The sequence below is a fragment of the Anopheles coluzzii genome, chromosome 2 (assembly GCF_943734685.1).
Source record: "Anopheles coluzzii chromosome 2, AcolN3, whole genome shotgun sequence".
Taxonomy (NCBI): Eukaryota; Metazoa; Arthropoda; class Insecta; order Diptera; family Culicidae; genus Anopheles; species Anopheles coluzzii.
This window is the reverse complement of record NC_064670.1, coordinates 40387151-40402895: the sequence shown is the minus strand read 5'-3', so window position 1 is coordinate 40402895 and position 15745 is coordinate 40387151. Positions and strand designations below refer to the sequence as shown.

General features: G+C 46.3%; 3 protein-coding genes across 4 annotated transcripts in view; 2 read left to right on the top strand and 1 right to left on the bottom strand.

Moving 5' to 3' along the window:
* LOC120948219 (PDF receptor) overlaps positions 1 to 9880 on the top strand; it is a 37493-nt gene extending 27613 nt beyond the window's left edge. The window contains exons 4-14 of one of the 2 annotated variants that reach the window (XR_005750933.2): positions 1283 to 1800; positions 1909 to 2016; positions 4313 to 4473; positions 4648 to 4751; positions 6830 to 6986; positions 7469 to 7689; positions 7773 to 7842; positions 7913 to 8182; positions 8291 to 8436; positions 8514 to 8850; positions 9002 to 9880. Coding sequence is in view for 1 of the 2 variants with exons in the window: in XM_040364335.2 (XP_040220269.2) it covers positions 1593 to 1800; positions 1909 to 2016; positions 4313 to 4473; positions 4648 to 4751; positions 6830 to 6986; positions 7469 to 7689; positions 7773 to 7842; positions 7913 to 8182; positions 8291 to 8436; positions 8514 to 8735; positions 9002 to 9014 (1680 nt within the window). In the remaining variant the exon portion in view is untranslated. The remainder of the gene's footprint in view (positions 1 to 1282; positions 1801 to 1908; positions 2017 to 4312; positions 4474 to 4647; positions 4752 to 6829; positions 6987 to 7468; positions 7690 to 7772; positions 7843 to 7912; positions 8183 to 8290; positions 8437 to 8513; positions 8851 to 9001) is intronic. The other variant, XM_040364335.2, reaches the window with a different exon arrangement.
* Positions 9881 to 9911: 31 nt separating this feature from the next.
* Positions 9912 to 12208, bottom strand: LOC120948220 (aldehyde dehydrogenase, mitochondrial). Its single transcript, XM_040364336.2, has 5 exons — positions 12038 to 12208; positions 11767 to 11876; positions 11533 to 11681; positions 11369 to 11465; positions 9912 to 11288 (listed from the first exon to the last, which is right to left on the bottom strand). The coding sequence occupies exons 2-5, from the start codon at positions 11872 to 11874 to the stop codon at positions 10095 to 10097; spliced, it is 1548 nt and encodes a 515-aa protein (XP_040220270.2). The 5' UTR covers positions 11875 to 11876; positions 12038 to 12208; the 3' UTR covers positions 9912 to 10094.
* A 2010-nt stretch (positions 12209 to 14218) lies between these two features.
* LOC125908358 (uncharacterized) lies at positions 14219 to 15118 on the top strand. The gene is made up of 2 exons (XM_049611072.1): positions 14219 to 14390; positions 14451 to 15118. Exons 1-2 carry the CDS (start codon positions 14283 to 14285, stop codon positions 14649 to 14651), a joined length of 309 nt encoding a protein of 102 aa, XP_049467029.1. The 5' UTR covers positions 14219 to 14282; the 3' UTR covers positions 14652 to 15118.
* The last annotated feature ends 627 nt before the right edge of the window (positions 15119 to 15745 follow it).

Here is a 15745-nt window from a genome sequence, read left to right as displayed (position 1 = left end):
TCTACCCTTAGGCCACACGCCGGCAATCGTGACAAAAAAGCTACACTGGATGCATTAAAACAATAGCAATGTTTTTAATTTTCAGTTTTTAGAAATCAGCTACACGTTTAATGTAAAATATGTAACCTCATTGAATTATTTCACTTAAAGCTTACTTTCATCCCACACAGTTCACGAAAGCTTTTCCGTCCATCGAACGCAAATGAAAGGCAAGTGCCAGAGAGAGAAAAAAAGAAATCCTTCCGTTCGGCAGGAAAGGAAACTTTCCCCCTTCAGCCGACCATCCCTAATGGCAATAAAGCGTGCAGCTTCCGGTGGCCAAAAACCGCAGCCCCGTCATGTCGGGCCAGGTCCGCGCCAGCGAACCGGCCAGGAAACTATTGATTAAAGAAGTATTTTTCTCAAGTCTTTCCACGCTTTCGCTTTACCGTGTGCTCTCGCAACCTTGTTTTTTTCTTCATCACATTGCCAGCCCTTCTCCCACCCAAACGACTCCTTTCGTCCGTTCCGTCCAGCAGCAGCAGTTTCTCGATTGGGACGAACTCTCTTGTGCCGCCAGCGGGAAGTATAATAGCAACTGTTGATGACACTTGAAATCATACTTCAAAAAGTCCTGATTCTGCAGTTTCCTGCCTGGACGCGCTCCTTCGGCGCAGGTTTCATTATCCTCTCCATAACATTATTCATCCACGATCCTCGCGAGCTTGCTTTTCGGGGAAGAAGCTACAATGGCATTGTGCACACGGTCCTTGGGCGCTCCCGTGTGCGCCGTGGCCGTAGTTACTTAGCATATTGTAACGGACCATCCCCACACCCCCCGCTTTTCCTCCTCTTTGCAAGGGGCTTTCCAGTCTTTTGTTGGATTCCAGTCAATCTGGAAAAAATACACGCCGCTATACGGGCCGATTAAGCGTGTTGAGCGGGCTTTGCACGGCCATTCCCCCTCCATTTCCCACTCCTGGCCATGTAAGCGGATCGGCCATTTTGCTTCGCTTGCCTGCGAAAGGCTGACAACTTGCCAGCAGTCGTGCTGGCAGTGCTTCGCTGGAACTGAAGGTTGCCGCCCGCTGGCAGAGCGCCGAGCACGTGTGTTTTGCCGTTGCCGGCCCGAAGATGACATGCGGCTGGTGCGATGCAAAATGCAGCAAAAAGGGGGCTGCGCATAGAGCCGGCAACAACAGTGTGATAAGCACGAAGTTCAGAAACATTCGCTCCACCGACCGGGTTCACAATGTTTCTAATGATTTCGACTGTTTTTTTATTCCCTTTTCCTCATTCACAGCAAATACAGCAAAAGTCTAGACGCAAGAGCACTCTCGCGAAAAAAACACTCAACTCAACGTACTCTGGAGCGCTTGGTACCTCGAAGTGTACCGAAATTACAGCGAACCTCCATTACAGGACGGAACGCCGGTCAGTAGCGGCAGACAACAGTGGTCAGCGGTCCTGTCCAGCAACTAGTCGCAGCAATCTGATTGCAATCTACCATACAGCCGGGTGCGCACAATCAACCGGGGGATACAACAGGAGTGGCACAACGGAGCAAACGGAGTGCACGGAGCGCAACAAAAATTCCATAGATATGGTCCGCCATGGTGTCAACAAACGGTGGCCCTTCTACTGTCGCTGCTGCTGTTGCCGCTGCCGGTACTGCTGCTGCTACTGCGGCTGCCGCTGCTGCTGCTGCTGCGGCGGGGTCCGCGTCCACCCTCAGCACCGCTGATGCGACACAACTGTTCATCAACACAACGCTTGACTCATGTGCCCTTAAATATGAAGAGTTCATTATACCGAATACAGGTGAGCCCGCGGCCGTTTCTGCCCAGTGGCTCAGCACTTTCTAACCATTTCTATCCTTCTCTCTTTCACTTTTTTTTGGCATTCTTACTCTAACCCCCTCCACCATAGTTCCTTACTGCAACTGGACCTGGGATAGCATACTATGCTGGCCCCCGACACCAGCCAATTTGACAATAAGACAGCGATGCCCTCCAGCACACGGAATCGATACCTCAAGTAAGTGTTTGCCGAGCGGGCTCTGTCCCGGATGGGAAATTGGTGGATTTTGAGGTGTGCAAAAATTGCATTCGGGTGCTCTTCAGCGAGCCCGGGAGGACAGCGCAGAAACACCGGTGATTCAAAAATAACAGCTCCCACTTTGTAACCACCATGGGAGTTCTAACGCCGAGCATCACGTCGTAGCAACAAATTTGTGGTTTTATGCTCTCTTTTTGGTTGTTGCTGCGGTGGGGTCTCTTTTTGCTGCTTTCCGCTATAAAAGGATTTGCCTGCCGGGGGAACCCTTATCGGATACCACCCCGCAGGGGGATGTAGGTGAGGGAGAGGGGAAGTAGGAGTTGTAGCAAAAAGGTATGGCAATAATATGCTAAAGTACATTAATCCCGCCATTCATACCGGAGCTTATTTGCGGCAAGGCAGCAAACAACAAAAACAAAACGCATCCCTGAAATCGTCGACTTCAAAACAGCCCCATCATATCACCACCCATCACGGATGAAAAACGTACACACACACATCAGCATCATCATCATCATCATAATCGTTTGGCAAATGTCAGTGAGAAAGCCGACGCTCCTACAGCTCCATAAAAACGGGCACCTGGGGGGGGGAAAGGATTTAGCAATAAACAAAACCACCCCCACTCCCCCAATAGTCCCATAATAAAAAAAACAAAAAAAAAAAAACAAAAAAACACGCAAACTTGCGCGAGCTTGTGGCTTTTCGGCACTCGGTTGCCGGAGACGTTCGAAGCCGTCAGGATGAGGTCCTTCGTTTGGTGAAGCCCATCCGATCCCAGTGTGCTGTGGAGCTTTCGGATCTATGCTTCCATGTGTGTATGTTTCCAGTAGGTCACAGTAAAAAATCCTTCCTTGCCACTCTCTTGCATGATGCTCGCGGGAGCAATGTTTTACTTTTTCCCCGATTTTCGACCCCCTCAACCTTACGATTCAACGTAACCATTTGGTCGTATCGCCAGGCTTTGGTGTATTTAGGAAGATGAGGGGAAAAAAGCCTGGAAAAGGGGGATTTACCCCAAGAAGGGGCAAGAGCTTTTTGCGCCCGTTTGCACGTTGTAGCAGATTGCGCAACGGCAGTGGCGCGCAATCCAACCTGTTGCCCGTGTGCTGGGCTCCTCCACGCCACGGTACACATGTTCGGTACAGTCGTGTTCCCTTTCCTGCTTCTGTGGCTGGGTGTGTATGTATGTGTACGTAGTTATGTTGCGTGACGATGCCGGATGTTTTGTCGGAAGCTCCCGCAATGTAATACACCCAGCTGGGCTGGGCAAAAAGGGACACGTGAGCCAACGAGAGACTAGGATTTGGTGCGGCTGCTGTTCCACCCACAAAGCGCAAATGGGAAAAGCTGGTTAAAGGATGAATCTTTTCAAAGGCTTTTTTTTGGGAACGGAAGGAGGGAGGTGCGGTGCTACTCCAACCACTCATGTGGACACACAATAATGACCCAATTGAGGTCATTATTGTTCGGTTTTTTCGGCAACATATCATTCCATCCTTTCCATCCTGTAATACAAGGTGTGTTGTGAGATTAATTGAGATGGTTGGGCGGACGTGTGTGTGTGTGTGTGTGTTTGTGTGTGTGTGTGTGTGTGTGTGTGTGTGTGTGGGTGGGATGAGGGGGAGCAGCTTATCGTTTAAGCCGCCATGATGAGCATCGTTACGCAAACCTTGACGTAAGCTGATTTCTCGTCCTGGTGACGCTTTCGTGGCTGCTTTCCAACAATACATCGCCTCACTCCAGTGGATTCGGGGAAAAGAAAGGAAGGGGAAGAGTTTGGGGGGGGAGAGGGTGCCATTTTTTTGTTGCTCAGTTGTTGCAACACAATCCATTTATTTGCTCTACTACATCTTGCGCAACCGAACCGGTATCCCACCATCAAGAATCGGTTCCACCTCTTCGGTCGGGTTACGAAACCGGAGTAAACCCTACACCCAGGTAGGAATGAATTCTTAACGAGTGTATGAGCCGGCAGTGGTGGGCAAACTCCTCTTCCCTCGCAATCAAAGGCACATGCAATAAGTGCACGGTGTTGTGTCAAACTACTAACCGCTGCCAACGCAGCGCATTGGTAGGATTTCGGGATCGGGAGCGAAAACGAACTGTTATACTGGCATATGCATAGGCGCCGCCTGTTGTTGCACTGCTCTCGGGGTATACTATTTGCAAAGCGCCTCAGCCGTCAGGATCTTCTGGCACGCCATCTTCTTCTCCTGCTTATATTTATATAGTATTCCTCTTCCTGTTCCCCCTTCTCTCTCCCACCACGAAGAGTTTGCCGAACGACGATGCAGTGCCGAAGGACAGTGGGAGGGCAAACCGGGCTCCCCGCCAACCCTTCACGGATGGACCAACTATACGCCCTGCTACAGCCCGGAAGTTATACAACTGTTTAGAAAGCTTTACGCCAGCGGCAGCGACGACGAAGCGAATGTACGTACAGGACACATTTCTTTCGCGCAATTGCCGCGCCACCACCACCACCACCACCACGGTTTAAGCTGCTATTATTAGCCGAGAGCCAATTCGAACGCAGACAATAGTGGTGGTGTGGGCCTAATATAAGAGGGATTGATGTTATAATTCTTCTTCTTTGTTTTTTTTCAGGACAAGTTTGACATTGCCGAGCGAACGCGCACACTGGAGACGGTGGGATTTAGTCTTTCACTAGTAGCGTTAATTGTTTCGTTAGTCATATTTTGTAAATTTCGGTAAGTGTTTTTTTTTACATTGATGATTTTCAATATAAGATACAAGTATGACAATATGACTTATAAAGATCTTCAATCTTAAGATAAGATTATATGGTTGGGTATCTTTAAACCTTCCGAGTCTTTGTTACAGCTTGGACGAGCATTGGAAAAGGGCATTTGTAAACTATGAATCTTTAGACACAGTTTAATTTCTTGCTATTCCCATACAGAATAAAGATAACAGATGGACTACTTGAGCGTTTTTCAGACATAATAAAGTCATGTATTCTTTAAACCTCTCTTTTCAATGTATCAACTTTTACGTATTCCTAATTTGCCAACTTGTGGAATAAATTCTGCAGCAAGTCTATTAGACAAAAAATATTAAATATTTAATTCGAGATTCGCAGGATAAAAGAATCTAACAACTGCACAAGAGTGTGTGTTCAAAAAGCTATCTCCAGACAGGACCATGAACACCGTGAGACACTTCTCTGTTTGACGGATGAGTCTTATTCGGCATTTATATCCCATCCTTCAAATCAAAGCTAGAGAAATTGCCATGAGCGTTTTTAGGGCACCCTGGAAGCAAGTTGTAACATCCATCTGGTTGAAATTCGTTGTATCTTATAACAAATCTCATTTTAGACCGTTTTTATGCCGTATTGCTTCGAATTATGGACACTTAAGACCTTTTTGGTTTGTAATATTTTCTTACTGTTTCAAATATAATCGACCATGCGTCTGTTTATCTTACTTTAATGAAACAAAACCTTCTAAATTTGAAGGAAACAAGAAAGTTTTCCAATCATATCACTCGAAACTCGAAAAACTCATGAAACTACAACGATATATGATTCATATTTCGGACAGTTTCGGGCTCATTTTTCATTCGTTTGTCATCTTCACATTCACATACACACTTACTTTTAGTTTTAAACGTCTTTTAAGGTCCGCACATCCAATTCTGAGTGTTGATGTCCTCTTAGACTGACAGTACGACGGTCTTACTGACCAACCGGGTTTGGATGCTGTTTCTCTTGCACTCGTAGATGCATCGAATCGACGAACTCTGCAGCGCGATTCGACGATCTTCCCCGTATGGCCATCTAGGCATTAAACACAGCGTTGTTTTATTATTATCACTGAATCTTTGTTCTTGTTATTATCACTTTCTGAAAACATATTTTTATGCAATTAATCACAATTTATTTCGGCTGTCCGGAATTAAAATCAAGGTTTAAAAAAAAACTTGCTGCGAATTGGTGCAGTATTAAATACGTGTTTTAATTAAATTCTGAGCACAATATGTTAAAACACTGTTGTTATTACGTTGATAACTAATTCTTCAATGCATTTCGATGTACTCCAATGCATCTGAACCAGATTAATATGAGTTAGTGAAGAAGTTACACTACGCGTCGGCTGACTTTTTTTTTAGCAAATCTGCAGATAATGCCTACCGGTGGTGAACTGACCGACAGAAAATATTTAATTACCATGGCATCAGGGCCTACTGGAGGTCAGATATATTTTAAATCAAGTCTAGTATATTATGGCAATTATGTAAAATTAAAAAGCGGTATGGCAACGCCAACATCTGCAAAGGAGGAGTATCAATACACGCCTCAGTTACAAAAAATACCGAGATTTTAGCCAAAATGGATATTATTATGCGATGAATAGTCAATCTTTCGGAAATAGAATTGCCTAAGCACTGATAAATGTCTCAAGAAAATGTTGTTTATACATCGAAATGATTTTTGGAGAGGCATGTTATAAAAGTTATAGATTAGCTTAAAGAGACTGTGTATCTAACAACTTCATTAATCTCTTTACAAAAGTAGGATAAGTAACTGGACCAAGGGAATGTATCAATCAATGATTCAAGACACGACTTATTTGAATCTACCCAAAAACTCCCAAACTAACACGTTGCCTCCACATGTTCCTGAACCATGACTTCTGCCCTCCCGTCCCGGCAACACCGACTGAACGAAAAGCGATTTGTCTTGCAACGAATTGGTTATTCATCGTTTCAATTTGTTTTTCTTTTTTTCTCGTTTCTTCCCCTTTTTTTCACGCCCCCCATCCAGCGGTCTGCGCAACAACCGGACGCGAATACACAAAAATCTGTTCGTTGCCATGGTGATACAGGTGGTGATCCGCCTGACCGTATACATTGACCAAGCGATCATACGCAGCGGTGGCAAGAAAGGCAACGAAAGCTCCCGCCAAGGAATCGATAACACTGTAAGCAAATACGGGACGACGGCAGCTGACACTGACTTTGGGCAAATATTTAAAGTACAATCGACCCCGCACAATTGCACCATCCTTTCCGGTCAAATCCGGTTAAACACACAGCAGACACTGGAGCATGGACGGTGGAGGCGCGTGTGCAATCGTCCATTGCAATGCCGGCCTCTTCCCTAACACTCACAGCCACCAACCCCAGCCAAAGATGCCCTTTTAGCTGGTCCAGAATAGCCTCCTGCCCCCTGCCTTCCTGCCTGCTTTGCGCTTCTTGTGTTTGCGCTATGCAAATTCCGTGTGACTTTGAGTGCTGCTTCAGTGGGCAGGGAGGCAAAAAAATGCAAAGATCAAACAGCATAATCCACCCACACTCAAACAGACACACAGACACACAGATATTGTGTCCTGTTGCAGCCTGAAATCTCGAATTGATACATCCGACAACTTAACTGTTTCCTTTTTGTTCTCCTTCCGTGCAGCTTTTCCTGTGCGAAGCGTCGTACGTGCTGCTGGAGTACGCCAGGACCTGCATGTTTATGTGGATGTTTATAGAGGGACTATATTTACACAACGTAGTGACGGTGACAGTATTCCAGGGAAGATTTCCCCACAAGCTTTACGCGATCGTCGGCTGGGGCGGCCCACTCATACTGACCGTCATCTGGGCCATCATAACCGCGCAGTACATCCGGCAGCAGAAGTAAGTGGGTTGGTGCGATGATGAAGTAGCTTCCGAAAGGACAATTTCTACAGTTTTGTTTTTTATTTTTTTCCTCTACGCAGATGCTGGTGGGGATACAACTTGACGCCTTATTACTGGATTTTGGAAGGTCCAAGACTAGCAGCTGTCGTGGTAAGTGTTTGCGCGTTGATTCATTAATTAACCCACTAAGTGAGCGTTTATCGTGCGGTTTTGCTTGCAGTTAAATTTCATATTTCTACTCAACATTATACGAGTGCTGATCGTGAAGCTGCGCCAAAGCCACACCAGCGACGTGGAGCAGGTCCGGAAAGCGGTCCGGGCGGCGGTCGTCCTCGTGCCGCTGCTCGGCATCACCAACATACTGAACATGACGCAGGCACCGCTCGACAAGACGGCCCTCGAGTTTGCCATCTGGTCGTACGTGACGCACTTTCTCAGCTCCTTCCAGGGATTCTTCATCGCGCTGCTGTACTGCTTCCTGAACGGGGAGGTATGTGTTGGTACCGGAAAGCGCTCGTTTTATTGCAGCGCAGAATTTGGTTTATTTTCAATTTAAATCACACTAATCCCCCACCCCCCCCCCCCCCCTCCCCCAAAGGTACGGACGGCACTGATGAAAAGCATCAGCGTGTACCTGTCGCTCCGTGGGCACCACGATTGGGCGATCCGGCGCCAGTCCCTGTTTTCCGCCGGCTATCCAACCGCCCCGATCAACGAGACACCGCACGCAGGCGAACCGCAACGGTAAGCGTGTGCCGGCCACAGGGTCGTCAGCCCTGTTCTTTTTATTCACCTCACTTTCGATTGCCATATCATTGCAGCACCCCCAACACCAACAATAACAACAACAACAACAATAATAGCAGCAGAAACGCCGCCAGCAACAATCTGCTGGCCGGGGCCGCCAGCAGCAACAACCATCACACCGCCAACGGTGGTATGGCCGGCGGCAACGCGAACGGTTTCCGGTGCGGCTGGTTTAGCCGCTGCTTTTTAGTACAAAAACACACCAACCCGTCCGCACCGGAGCCGGCCCCGCCCGAGTCAGTTGTGTTCGATATTTCCGACTAGTTGTGTTGCCTCCCTGTGTCTGTGTGTGTGTGTGTCCTTGTTTGTGTGTGTATTTTAGTTCCGATTTTGGTTTTAGTGTCCTTCCTTGTACGTATTCCCATTTTACCGTTTTTTGTTTCATTTTTTTTTCTATAAATTACTTTAATTTTCATTCGTTTCTTCAATTCCAATCTTGCCGATTCACTTTCAGCTGCTTACTCGAAGCTTAATTCTGATCACGTTTCTCTTCACGTTACAGAACCAGCGTGTGATGGCGGCTGGCGGAACACGCCCGAAGTAGTACACCGATCCATGAGACTATACGAAACTAGTAAAGCTTTACCACACACACACCCTCCCCAAATGACTAACGCTGCAGAGCGGTGGAGGTGTGTTGAAGAGAGGAGTCAATGGAGGAGCACAACACACACGCACAAAAGAAACCAACACATTGCTATATCAGGGCAGCGCAACAAAAACGTGACGGGGAGAAGCAACGCACGTGCGACGAACGCACGCTTAGGGACATTGGGGCGTGGAGGAGAGCAGGAGGCATTTCGAATTTTATATAAACGATTGTTCTGCCGCCAAAACTTTATTTAAAAATAGCAAAAGGGAAAGGGGCAGATGCGACCGGAAGGACGAAAATTTATCAAATTATTGCTTACGTACGAATCGAATTTACTCTGTTACAGATCGTAGGTTATAATGGGGCAAACGGGGCTGATTGTTAAAGGAAAGGACCCTTAGAAAGGGGAGAGGGGGAGGCACAGAGTGGGTTCCCGCTCGCTGTTTCAATATACATTATGGCACATATTTTATGGAGGGAAGCGCGAGGGACGACAGAGGAGAAGATGTTACTAATATTAACGATTGTCGATTGTTTTTTGTCGATTGTTTCGTAACTGGATGAGCCTAGCGTTTAAGGGATGTCGCAAACAAATACGTAAAAAGAAAAGAAAGAGCCCAAATCTGCACAGCAGCAGCAGCAGCAGCACTACAAACAAAGCGAAACCTAACGCCCGAAAACGCGCAAAAGCGGCGCAGAAACGGCTTTAGATTGATTTATGTGTAAAAAGCAAAGCAACGCAAACTTCAAACCGAACAAATAAATGCAATGTTGTCTGTTTTTGTACAATGTGTGTGTGTTTGCAGTGGTGTATTAATAGTTTGTTTTTTTGCACGATTTTAATATTTATTGTTTAAAAAAATACCTCCTCCAAAAAAGAGGCTGGGTGATGCGTTTTTGGATCTTAACGTTAGGAAACAATTAAATTGTTTGTGCCGTTTTGAATAACGGCCTGTTTTTGATGTGTGTTTGGTTTCCAACAGCCCACACTTCGCCCGCGCGCTTACGAATTCTTCACCGGAATGCGGGTAATGACGCTCTTCACCTCCGTGTACGCCTGCAGCCCATACTCACCGTTCTCGCGCCCGTGGCCCGACATTTTGTACCCACCGAACGGGGCCTGCGCCGACAGCACGTTGTACGTGTTGACCCAGACGGTGCCGGCCCGCAGCCCCTGCACCAGATAGTTCACCTTGTCGATGTCCTTGGAGAAGACGGCCGCCGCCAGCCCGTAGTCGGTTTTGTTCGCCCGCTCGATCACCTCGTCGAGCGACTTGAAGCGTATCAGCTGCTGCACCGGGCCGAAGATTTCCTCCTGCGCGATCGTCATGTCGTCCTGCACGTCGGCGAACACGGTCGGCTGGATGAAGTAGCCGGGCAGGTCCGGTACCTTGCTGCCGCCCGCCACCAACCGGGCGCCCTGCTGCTTGCCCGTATCGATCAGCCCCAGTATCTTGTCGTACTGGGCCCGATCCACCTGCGGACCGTGCTCGGTGGTCAGATCGAACGGGTTGCCGACGGTGCGCTTCTTCGCCCGCTCCGCGCTCCGCTCCACAAACTCGTCGTAGATTTTGTCCTCGATGAAGGTGCGCGACCCGGCACAGCAGCACTGGCCCATGTTAAAGAACAGCCCGAAGTGGGACGTTTCTACCGCGTGCTTCATGTCCGCATCGGACAGGATGATGTTCGGGCTTTTGCCGCCGAGCTCGAGCGTGGTGCGCTTCAGATTGCTCAGCCCCGAGCCCTGCTGGATCTTTTTGCCCACCTCGGTCGAGCCGGTAAACGCCACCTTGTCGACGTCCGGATGGTCGACCAGGGCGGCACCGGCATCACCGTAGCCGGGCACCACGTTCACCACGCCGGGCGGGAAGCCGGCCTCCTTCGTGAGCTGCGCCATGTACAGCGCGGTCAGGCTGGTCTGTTCGGCCGGCTTCAGGATGATGGTGTTGCCGGTGGCCAGTGCCGGACCGAACTTCCACGCCGCCATCAGGATCGGGAAGTTCCACGGGATGATCTGGCCGCAAACGCCGACCGGTTCGTGACGGGTGTAGACGAAGAACTCGCCGTCCATCGGTATCACCTTGCCGTGGTTCTTGTCCGCCCAGCCGGCATAGTAGCGCAGGTTGCTGATCGCCATCGGCACGTCCACGTTGTACGACATGAAGTACGGTTTGCCATTGTCCAGCGTTTCCAAGCTCTGCGGAACGAGAAGCAACAGCAGCGATATTGTAGCAAGTGCAACAAGAGATAAACTTATCGCTGCCTTCTGATACCGACCGCTAAGTACACCCGATCGCGCTCCATCAAATCCGCCAGCCGGTACAGCAGTTGACCTCGCTTCGATGCATCCATCCGGCGCCAGGGTGATCCGAGTCTAAAAAAACACACACCAATACAGTGAAATACTGACTAGCATGACTCGGCAAAAAAGACAGACTCACTTGAACGCATCTCTGGCCGCTACTACCGCCTGATCGATGTCCGCTTTCGTGCCCTGCTGGATCTCCGCGGTCACCTTCTCGTTGGACGGGTTGACTGTGGGGAAGGTCTTTCCGGTCGAGCTTTTGTGCCACTCATTGTTGATAAAGATCTGCCGATAAGGAGGAGCATTGTAGCAGGCGCGACCACCTAACCTCGAGCCCGGAATGTCACATCTCGGCACAGAGGTCACTTACCCCGGTGTAGAGGATCTCGGGAGAAGACTTTGGTGCCGGCACCGAGTAATTCCGGCAATGTGCGGACAGTGCACGGAAAGCGCTGGACAGCTTCACTGCACGATACATTGCTAGCGAAACAAATGGACACAAATTTTACACTTATCAATCAACAAAACACTCCCTTTATCTGCCCACTGTACGCTGTCTGATAGGAGTGGAATGAACGAATCTGCTGCTTGCGGAACCAAATGGAGATGAATGTTAATGTAAAAGAAGCAAAAACACTCACTCGCTCCTTGCTAGGCTTTTAATGATCGTACGGAGGGCAAAAAGATCAGCAGAGCTTTAACGATCGCGGCGGAAATGTGAATGCAAACGAATAGTAGCACTACTAATCAGAGATGCCGCACACACCACAGCGTAATAAATGTGCAAAACAATGCTGATGGATTTCGTTCGAGCCGCAGGGCTCGTACACACGCACACCAATACACTTTGGACCGGCCGGCTAACCCTGCTACCATTTTTTTCTCCGTTTGTTATTTAATTGTCACGCTGCTTAAATGACGATTAAATGACGACTGATGATGAATGTTTCAATTGGAATTGGTTTCGTTCGGTTTCGTGTTAAATTTCATCGAAAAACAAAATGTTTTAAGTTTGTTGTGTGTTAACCGGAATTCGAGTGGAAATTTGCGGACTGTTTCTGAACACGAAATCTTGCGACGTCTTACAATTTAGTTTATTTTACAGAGCTATTGCTTTGGAAGCTTATAATTTTCATTCAAGGCAATTGAAATATTTCAGCCAGCACATCATAAATGATTCTCTTTTTATCGACATGTCCTTATTTGTAGGATAGAATTTCTATTTCTACGTTCACTGCAATATCTAGTCGTGCTAAAAATTTTCCAAAATTTTCTTTTTGATTTCAATTAAAGATAAAACCGTTTGCTGCTGAAATTATTTAGCTGATATTGCCTATATGAATTTTAATCAACAGTATAATAGGCAAATATTGGTCTCCTCAGTCCTGAGTCTATGAACTTGTTTTGGCAACATTTGTTCATTGGCAACATTTCCATATTTATCTATTTGTTTAAAATTGTGCACGTATGTCCACGCAAAAATATTTTATAATTAAGTTGAAATTATTTTTATCCCTTTCAGTATGCAAACACGTCTAAGGCTGAAAATAAACGGACCGGAATTTCGCGGCCGCGAAATTCCGCCTGCTGTCAAACCAATCAAGGTGTGTTTATTAAGGAGGTGAATCGTTAGCGCGTTTTCCGGGCGCCATCATTGAGTATTGTTATGTCAAATCGCATACAATTTTCTATACCCCCCTCCAGCCCTCCCCGATTTTAATACCGGAGCATCCAGTATTGTTATGTCAAGTCGTGAAATGTCAATTTGCTCTGAAGCACTTCACCTCCTAATATCCATACACCTTGAAACCAATATACAAAGTGTCAACGGCAAACCTCCCGAACTGTCATATCCATACATTTTTCAGCAAGCGGAATTCCGCGGCCGCGACATTCCGGTCCGTGTATTTTCGACCTAAAAATGTTCCTCCAACAACCCAAGTGCCACAAATCCACTAAACGACCACTAAACGGCTTCTAAACGACTCAAGCACTCTACCTAAACGGAATATAGAAAGACTTCGTTTAGCAGACGGCAAACGACTCATGCATTCTAAAAATAGCGAAAAAGCTGGTGGCGCTCTCTGTTGGTGGGATATACCCCAACCAGTTGAGCTTCATCGCTTGGAGGAGAGCTTTCTCATTTCCTCTGTACTGTTGTATGGTTTCGCATTGAAGTTATGCATCGCTAGAACTAAAACGGCGAGACGATTGTTTAAATACTAAACTCCTACGGAAACCACCAGCACTGAAGCAAATGAGATTTGAGTAATGGTCGTTGGTGTTGATACCCACGTATCTGACCACACGACCATTTATATAGATTTTTGCTCAGAAAGTTATAAGGCTATATAGGTCCCCAAGTAGCCTGAAGAAACTCTATTTGATTATTAACAGTTTCTTAAAGCCGTTAAAAATCAAATAGAGTTTCTTAAGGGAATATGACATTTGCTTGCGTTACAGCATAACGACATGTTCCGTACCTTGTTATTTTTGACTCAGACCAATATAACTGACAGTGTTATTCAAATTTTGTCAACACTATGTAGTTTCTATGTAGTTTAAGCAGGGTTTAAAAACCATTTTATTTTTAATATTTATTTAATTAAGCACTCTGATTTTAATTGCAAAACATTTCATTATTTTAATCACATGTTTAATATTTGATTTCAGTTTATCTTCATTTGATATGACAATTAAAAAGAAAATAGAATAAATATTTTGTTTAATTTTGATGGAGATTTTCGACGTATTAACACATCGCATACCATTTTCCAAACTAAAAATATATTATATTTAAAATCATTAAATTATTTGATTTAATGAATTTGCTCTTGATGAAGATACTTTTTGAGACATACTGTATGTGCTGCGCCGCCATTCATAATGTCAAAAAGTTCGTCAAGCTTCGTGTGTGATGAAAGGCGACAAGAAAAGCAAGCAGCCGCAAATTTTACAGCTTGTAATTTGTGTATTATCAAGCTTGTACAACAGGTTAGTGTATCTTTATCACCATTATCATCGCATTAACTATATTTTTTATATTTCTCGCAGCATTTAAACTCGGTGGTAGAGTTCCGCCCGCTCCATCAAATACAGAGAATGACGCCGTCCAATATTGTTCCTGCCTCGCGGTCGTGCACTACCGTCAGCACTGCACTAGCCGCAACAAAACATGCGCCCCTTGTCCCACATTTCCATAATCTCGACGGTGGTCAACAGCTGTACGACGGCCGCCTACAGCCACCGGGATAGCCTCGCTCTCTAGTGCGATACTGATGAACCTGCGGCGCAAGAGCACGCAAGCGTTTGGTGGCGGCGGCTGTGGAATGATGGTGCACCTCGGTAAATATGGTGCACGAGAAGAATTCTTCCCGCAAAAGGCATCCGTTTGGGCACTGAAATCGAACGACGCCTACGGAGACAGTAACAACAACAACCATCCGGACAGGAGACGGATCTCAGTCGGTTGTATGAAAACAGCAAGGTGCACTAGATCGTGAAACACTGGCCGTCCAGTACGACACAGGCCTTATCAGCAGATGGCATGGAAATGCCGCGTACAATGAGGCCGCACCGTGACGCCCCGCGCTGTAGCCCTCGTTTACGCACCGAAGTTAAGCAGTTCCATCGGGATGTCTTCACCGCGCCGGATCATTTGCGGGACGATAGCGACAAATGTCCCGCCGTAGGATCCAACCAATATAGTGGATAATTAATATAAAAAATACAAATTACATTAATTTAATTCATAAAAAAATGAAAACGATAGCTCAACGAAGAAATAGATACATGATGACTAAAACGAAAAGAAACCTATTGCCATCCTTGTCGATTTTTTCGTTAATTTTGATCCTTTTCGTTAAAAATACCGGTTAAATTTTAAATTTTAACGAAACATTGACGAAGCCAGGAGAGCGTTACGCAGTGTTTTAAGCCCTGGAATTACTGCTGTATGGAAAGCTAAAAGTAATACTTTTAGGCATACTTTTAACGGTTTCTTAACAAGATTGTGCTACTTGGGTCATGATAAGATGAAACTTGTCGAAACACATTGCAAGAAAAGGATAGCAATATAATGATGAGTTGTAATACGCCATCTATTGATCAAACCAATGAAGCTGTGGAGCTTTCATTTTTTTTTTCTATGGATATTCAATTTTCCAGTCGTTTAAGCTTAATCTGTGGCGCTTCGGAAATAACCTAAGCGCCACAGAATATGCTTAAACGACTGGAAAATTGAATATCTACCGAAAAAAACTAAAGCTGCATAACTTCACAGGTTTGCTCAATAGATGGCGTTTCATAACTCATTATTTGCTGCCCTTTTCTTGCAATGTGTTTAGCCA